At 34.8% G+C, this 7690-nt stretch overlaps 1 protein-coding gene, 1 non-coding gene and 1 pseudogene across 4 annotated transcripts; 1 reads left to right on the top strand and 2 right to left on the bottom strand.

Moving 5' to 3' along the window:
- The first annotated feature begins 1264 nt into the window (after positions 1 to 1264).
- LOC125186074 (adenylate kinase 4-like) lies at positions 1265 to 6568 on the top strand. Of its 3 annotated transcripts, none has more exons than XM_048082389.1 (6): positions 1265 to 1533; positions 2755 to 2900; positions 2980 to 3099; positions 3181 to 3348; positions 3597 to 3686; positions 4793 to 5313. In XM_048082389.1, exons 1-6 carry the CDS (start codon positions 1425 to 1427, stop codon positions 4937 to 4939), a joined length of 780 nt encoding a protein of 259 aa, XP_047938346.1. In that variant the 5' UTR covers positions 1265 to 1424; the 3' UTR covers positions 4940 to 5313. The 3 variants fall into 3 exon arrangements, with proteins under 3 accessions (XP_047938346.1, XP_047938348.1, XP_047938347.1); XM_048082391.1 differs by lacking the exon at positions 4793 to 5313 and adding an exon at positions 4310 to 4777 and having other exon boundaries at positions 1268 to 1533; XM_048082390.1 differs by lacking the exon at positions 4793 to 5313 and adding an exon at positions 6295 to 6568 and having other exon boundaries at positions 1271 to 1533.
- Positions 6569 to 6810: 242 nt separating this feature from the next.
- On the bottom strand, positions 6811 to 6927 carry LOC125191480. The gene has a single exon (XR_007171159.1). It is a non-coding gene; the product is annotated as a U5 spliceosomal RNA (small nuclear RNA).
- Positions 6928 to 7414: 487 nt separating this feature from the next.
- On the bottom strand, positions 7415 to 7525 carry LOC125191481 (annotated as a pseudogene).
- Positions 7526 to 7690: the final 165 nt, after the last annotated feature.

Genomic DNA, 7690 nt, shown 5'->3' with positions numbered 1-7690 from the left:
TAGAAGTGGCTGTTCACGGTCTGTCTTGTTCTTCAAGGTTGAACTTCTTATATATGCGAGGCTCTGATCCCTAGGGTCCCCTGGTGATTTGACGCTCTTGCCCTTGAGTAAGACTCTTCAAAATAATCTGCTCTCGCTCTATTCTGCTCCTGTCGCCAACTTTTGATTCTCCCAGGTCCGAACGACGACGTCTGATTTTCACTTCAATTCCATCTCTTTTGCATCTGCCAGGTCAGGTAACAACAACTCCTGGGTCCGGCAGGTTTACTACACACCTGAACTCAATAATGCACATTAGCGCCCCAAATGCACAGAATTTTAACCCTAAACCAATGCATGAAACGAGCCTTATCAGAGGGACGCCACCGGAGACACCCTAAACTAGGTAGCAACTAATGAGGTTTGCAACAGAAAATTTGCAAAAATAATAAATTTGCATAATTGAATTCATAGATTGTATGCAAAGAACGAAAGTAATTTATGCAAGTAAAGTTTAAAATTCTAAATCATTAAGTTTATGATTTAGAATTAATTACCATTAATTGATTCTCTAAGACCTTGTGACTTTTTCATGTGACGATTCTTCTTACTCAATCGTAAATCCTCTGGTATATTCTCAAACTAAAAATATTTTTTTATGGACAAAATTGAGTATATTCATGAAAGACTTATGTGTGTGAATATGGGATTTTTTAAAATCTCATAATCTAGAACGTACTAATAACTTTATGGCCAATATAACAATTTGAAATTAGCTCGCGTTATAATAATTTGAAAGCAGTGTTTGTATAAAACATACTCCGTTGCTACTCACATTTCATTTTTAGAACATAACTCTAGTTTCCATTTTAAAATCCAACTTTATAAACACTAATTATTTACCAAAAAATCATCTTATTATAAAAAAATTCTAATCAACTGATACTTCTCAATTAACGGAGGGAGCAACAATTACTAAGTAATTAACAAAGCTTTTTTTTTTATTATTATAGTGGTGGAATAATATACTACTCCTAATATTTGTTTTTAACAAAGTGTTTTCATTACAGTGGTGGAACAATATACTACTCCCAATACTTATTTTTAAAATAAAAGATTAATATTGGAAATAAACGGATTTAAAATCAAATCTAAAATTTTAAAAATCAAAACCATGCATTACCAGTAATATCATTATTATATTCAAAATTAAACATTACAAATTTTACGTCGATTGGGATTTGGGAGGGTCAAAACTGTCATTTTGAAAAAAAAACCTCAGCATGCGACTGCCTCAGCTCGAATGCGGTGTTGAAAATCCCAAATTCCCGACTCCCCAAAACAAAGCAAAGAATTTGTGATTTGTGAAGGCAGGCATTGGCATTTGGCACCCAGTCCTCAATCCTCATCCGCTCTCCCACACAAGAGAGAGAAAGTAAGCAACAATGTCTGCTCCGGCGAATCTCGAGGACATGCCATCGGTGGATCTCATGACGGAGCTCCTCCGCCGTCTAAAATGCCAAACCAAGCCTGACAAACGTCTCATTTTAGTTGGTAATCTCTCTCTCTCCCGAACATACGTGCTTTTTCATTGCCATACCCTTTTTTATTGCTTTATTTTTCTTCTTTTTATCTTTATTTAATGGAATTTTTGTTTCTGAAATGTTGTTAAGATTCTATGTGGCTTAGATTTGACATAGACGAGTGCCTCGGCTCACAATTTGCCAATTTCGAAAAAGGAAATTGGATTTGAGGCTTGGAAGTAACTTGTGTATTGAATGTTGACCGGAGTGATGAATGACGATTCTTTTAATTTGGATTCTATTGACAAACTGATGCTCAATTCCTTAAGATTTGTTTCTATAAACTGCATCTATACAGCTTAGTGTGTTTATCTTGCCGATCCTGTTTTTGTGACGTCATTGTTTCTCAAGTTTCAGTTGGCATTGTGTTTTGAGGCTTGGTGCTAATTTTCAAAATTCAAGTCTACTTGTTTCAAAGTAAAACGTGGCATTGCCTCATTTCATGAACAGCCAAAATGCAGCTTCTTCGAGCGGTTTCCTATAGTGTCAGAGAGTTGTTTGGTTTTATATTTGAGGCTTGGTTTCCTAAAACCAAATGTCAACCTTGACTTTTTTTCAGCTAAAAGCGTGTACTGAACAATTGAAGTGCATACTATTACCCAAAATAGTTGGAAGTTTATATCAAATGCACAGTCCTGAACTTTTTGGACTTATGGGACAGGAAGCTGTAATGGCCTTGCAAGATTACTTGGTGGCACTAAACGAATGACACAAATGATGATTGACAAAATCATTTCGTAAAATTGTCTCAAGTCTCAACGTATAGGAATCATTATCCTTATGTTCATAAAATTCAAGTTTGTGATGTCATATTTTCAAAAGGAGGATATCATATTCAAGTTTGCAATAAGATATGCCATATTTTCAAAAAGAGGATTATCGTATTCAAGTTTGCAATAGGATATGTCATATTTTCAAAAAGAGGACTATCATATTCTTTAATCACAGTTTGATAACTAATACCAGCAAGAGCATCTTGGTATACTAGTGTATCTCCGCTAGAATTCCTCAGCTTGTGAGATGGCATACAGTAAAATCCTGATGTTCTTAAATTAAATTAGTCCTATTGTCTCTGGTATGCAATCTTCAGGAAACAGTCTCCCAGGGAACTGTTTTTCTGAAACATGCTTTCTCCAAAGATACTTCAAGTCTTTAAGCAATAACGTAGTTCCGTGGTAACTTCAAACTGCAGGTCCACCAGGTTCTGGAAAAGGTACTCAATCACCAATTGTGAAGGATGAGTATTGTTTATGCCATCTGGCTACTGGGGATATGTTGAGAGCTGCTGTCACTGCAAAGACTCCCCTTGGAATCAAGGCGAAAGAGGCCATGGAAAAGGTACATGCAACACTCTATCTGCTTTAACTTCAGATGACAGAAAAACTCACCATGATTTTATTTACTCATGATTTTTCAGGGAGAACTTGTTACTGATGATTTGGTTATTGGGATAATAGATGATGCACTAAAGAAGCCTTCCTGTCAGAAAGGTTTTATTCTTGATGGATTCCCAAGGACAGTTGTCCAAGCAAAAAAGGTTGACACTGTCTGATTAAAATATTATTGAATTGGTAAGCTATAACATTTATCATCTGAACTGGGTCTTTCTCATATTCAGCTCGATGAGATGCTTGCCAAACGTGGAGTTAAGGTTGACAAGGTTTTGAACTTTGCAATTGATGATGCTATCTTGGAGGAGAGAATTACTGGTCGCTGGATCCACCCTTCCAGTGGCCGTTCCTACCACACCAAATTTGCACCTCCCAAAGTTCCTGGTGTAGATGATGTAATATAGTGTTTTCCACTTTTCCTTGGTCATCATTGCAAATGAGAGAGTCATTTTCATCCTTTTAATTCTGTTTTGCTAAATTCATGTTGTCACGTTTGATCTTTGAGTTTAAATTGCTATTCGAGTAGTCATTTAATTTTAATGCTAATGACTTTTTTCTTTCTCTTTGGGATAAACATGTTTGGCTGCTTCATCATTAATAATCTTTGAGGCTTAGACTCTGATTTAATGTAATTGTTTTGAAGGTAACTGGAGAGCCATTGATTCAACGTAAGGACGATACTGCAGCTGTTCTAAAGTCAAGGCTTGAAGCTTTCCACAAGCAAACTAAACCAGTATGGTTTTTTATTTTTTGCTCTTCCACTATTCTTCTCCCTCCCCAACCCCTCCCCACAAAGACTTCTTTAGACTCGTATTTCTGGGCATGCTATTTTAGCTGTTATTTCTTCTCTTGTATGCTAAACTTTTCGTTGCTACTGGGATCACATTTTTGGTGTTTTTGTCTCAAATATCTTTCCTACAAACACCATGTGTTTTTATCTACAGGCTAGAAATAAAAAAAAAGATAAGTTTCCAAAATTTTTATTAAACCTGAAATCTCTTTAATACCTAGTTAGTTTCCCTAATGAGTGATACTAGGAATTATATAGCACCACAGAATCAAACACCGATGGTGCCTTCACTGCACATACAGAATTGTTGACTATTCTGTACTCAGAATAACTCAACAAAATAAAATATTGGAATGCCATATGGTTCTTTAACTTAAAATATTATATATTAAAATAAGTAGTTTTAATTCTTTCTGTTCACTAGTTAAAATAAGCTTTATGGAGTATATAATTAAGATTAAAAATTTAGACTAGTTTGTTGGAGATGGCCTTATAAGAAGATTAAAATCTTAAAACTGGGCTCACTGGTTAGGTTTTGAACATTCTCATGTTCTTTTGCTCTATAGTTTTATCTGGCTTCATCATATGCATAAAGCGTTGTAATTTTGAGTAGAGCGGCACTGCATCAGAAGTCCAGCATCAGCAGATTTTGGTACTCTTCCATGATTCTGTTTGATCTCCAACTTCTCTATGCACTGATACTGTTGTAATGTTGGTTCGATTACTCCTCAACTCATTCTCGTTGCTTCTGAGAGATGCCACTTAAAAATATCTAATGGGAAAGTTGGGTAGATGGACCTCTTATAATTGGTCATATCATCTCTACCAAGATGCCTACTAACATTCTTTACGATCCTTCAGTACACTCATTTTATAGTAATCCCAGTTATATCAGAAGCATCTCACTTTTAATTGCAAAGAATGTGTGGATTATTGTGATACTTAAATTTTGACAAACTTATTTTAGGAAAAGGATATTGTTTGTTGAGATCTAGGATACCCGTTATGTTATTTAGAATATATTGTAAAACTTTCTTGATGTAATACAGATGGTTGGACAAACAAACAGCCACAAAGATATCTTCAGGGACATGCCTCATGTTACATTGCTTTTCATTTTTTCCAACAGAACGCCTAATGGATTCTCATTCTACACAAATTTCTACAAAAATTTGTGTAGAATGAGAATCCATTAGGCGTTCTGTTGGAAAAAATTGGTCATATCATCTCTACCAAGATGCCTACTAACATTCTTTACGATCCTTCAGTACACTCATTTTATAGTAATCCCAGTTATATCAGAAGCATCTCACTTTTAATTGCAAAGAATGTGTGGATTATTGTGATACTTAAATTTTGACAAACTTATTTTAGGAAAAGGATATTGTTTGTTGAGATCTAGGATACCCGTTATGTTATTTAGAATATATTGTAAAACTTTCTTGATGTAATACAGATGGTTGGACAAACAAACAGCCACAAAGATATCTTCAGGGACATGCCTCATGTTACATTGCTTTTCATTTTTTCCAACAGAACGCCTAATGGATTCTCATTCTACACAAATTTCTACAAAAATTTGTGTAGAATGAGAATCCATTAGGCGTTCTGTTGGAAAAAATTGGTCATATCATCTCTACCAAGATGCCTACTAACATTCTTTACGATCCTTCAGTACACTCATTTTATAGTAATCCCAGTTATATCAGAAGCATCTCACTTTTAATTGCAAAGAATGTGTGGATTATTGTGATACTTAAATTTTGACAAACTTATTTTAGGAAAAGGATATTGTTTGTTGAGATCTAGGATACCCGTTATGTTATTTAGAATATATTGTAAAACTTTCTTGATGTAATACAGATGGTTGGACAAACAAACAGCCACAAAGATATCTTCAGGGACATGCCTCATGTTACATTGCTTTTCATTTTTTCCAACAGAACGCCTAATGGATTCTCATTCTACACAAATTTCTACAAAAATTCATCCACCCCACATCTGTTCTCCATAATCAATAAACAACTTTTGCCATCGTCGTTAATGAACTCTAAACATTACCCTTAGATTTAGGCACCAGAAATAAAGAATGAACTTTATTTGAATGTGAGGGATGTGTCCATTTTGCTAGTATCTTTAGAACCCTCTGGAGACTCCCTGCTTGGGCTTGCTAAGTTCATCAAGCTGAACTATAATTCAGTAGTTGCTGGAAAAGTTTCAATTGGCATGGTAACAACTAACAACCTTTCTCCACACAATATTTCTCTGAAGTCCCTAGTGGACCTGAGTTATGCTGGCAATTCCACTATAACCCTGATTTTCTTGATTAGTTAATGTAAGGTATATCTTGATAGTTGATGCCTTTCCTTGCACAGAATGGAAGCTACACCATTTCATCCTAATTCGAACTCGAACTCTCGAAGTAGTTCTGTGCCAAATACCCTTGATATTATGATATTTGTTAGACCTATTCCTATGATGCTTTTCTTCTAACCTGTTCTATTTTACATTATTAACTGAGCAGTGTGTTTGCTACGTCATAATTTTTCAGGTCATTGATTACTATAGCAAATTGGGCGTGGTTGCAAACCTCCATGCGGAGAAAACTCCTCAAGAGGTGACGGTAGAGGTCAAGAAGGCACTCTCCTGATTAAAAGGGAGGGATTTTGTTTGTCAACTAATAAACTGTAAAACACATTGTTATCCTGAAACATTTTTTGACATCCTATTGGGAGGCTCTAGGATTATTTCCTTTTTGCTGAGTTGACACAATTTAACTGTCTCGATCTTTTGCAATAACATATGATATCAGGTTTTTGAAGGTAGACCATTTATTTGTAACTGAAATGTATTTGCTATTCTAAAACTACAGAAATTTATATCATAAGTATGTTAACATGTGAACTATTTAAAATTATCCCATTTTTTATTTTACCTTACGCAGTACTACTATTCATGAATGAATGGTTTCAAATGGAAAACTCAATACGAAAAGTGTAACCTCCTTGGAACAACAATTTTAGAATTGATAAAAAATCCAGAAAAGAAATTTGAACTACAATTGCTTGGGTTGTCGATAAGACAACCCTCCAAAAAATGGTGTATGCCGCTTGATAGTGACGAGCACACGGTATTCTTTAGTAAAAGGCGAAAGAATAGTTCGCTATGTACTCAACACACGGAGCATGATTTTAACTTTAGATTTTGGCTGTGATTTTATATCAAATCAGACGCTATATAAGCCTTCTCTCGCCGATGTGGGACTGACTTCTCAATCCATGTAATTCCAAGTCCGCTTTTATGTCTTTCTTTTAGTAGTACTACTATTTTCTAATCACAACTCCCAGTAAAAAAATTTATTCTGAAAATTTTGTTATCTCTCTCCTTTGGATGCAATTTTTAATTCTACCCTAGCGTTTACAAACCTCTATTAAAAATCATTTCAAAACTCAAATATCGTATACACACACTAACATATGGAAAACTAGCAGTTTCCATTAAATTACTTGTAAAATTATTACCGACATTTAAATTTTGATAAGTAGTAGTATTAGTTTTTAACTAATTGGAAGTATTATCCTGTAGATTACAATGGATACCAACTAGCAAAAAGTAATGAAAATTGAACTAAATTAGTTGGGTTGCCGTATTGGCAACCCTCCAAAAAATGGTGTATGCCGCTTAATAGCAAAAAATGGCGTATGCCGCTTAATAGCGACGAGCACACGGTATTCTTTAGTAAAAGGCGAAAGAATAGTTCGCTATGTGCTCAACGCGCGGCTCCATGATTCAGACTTTGATTTCTTTTTCTTTTTTATACATTTTCGTAGTTTTACTCCTTTTTATTTAATAAAATGAGGTTCTGATAACAACTTTTACTTTGAAAGATTGGCTTGCGATAATCCTTGATGCAATTTTCAGTTCTTTCCTAACGTTTAATATACTAT

This window comes from Salvia hispanica, chromosome 5 (genome assembly GCF_023119035.1).
Source record: "Salvia hispanica cultivar TCC Black 2014 chromosome 5, UniMelb_Shisp_WGS_1.0, whole genome shotgun sequence".
Taxonomy (NCBI): domain Eukaryota; kingdom Viridiplantae; phylum Streptophyta; class Magnoliopsida; order Lamiales; family Lamiaceae; genus Salvia; species Salvia hispanica.
This window is presented reverse-complemented; position numbering and strand designations above follow the sequence as displayed.

What these genes read in the sequence shown, in the direction of transcription:
- LOC125186074 (XM_048082389.1), top strand. Translation starts at nt 1,425, where the DNA reads ATGTCTGCTCCGGCGAATCTCGAGGACATGCCATCGGTGGATCTCATG. An exon ending in CGAAAGAGGCCATGGAAAAG is followed by an intron (nt 2,901 to 2,979) that starts GTACATGCAACA and finishes ATGATTTTTCAG; the next exon opens with GGAGAACTTGTTACTGATGA. An exon ending in CAGTTGTCCAAGCAAAAAAG is followed by an intron (nt 3,100 to 3,180) that starts GTTGACACTGTC and finishes TCTCATATTCAG; the next exon opens with CTCGATGAGATGCTTGCCAA.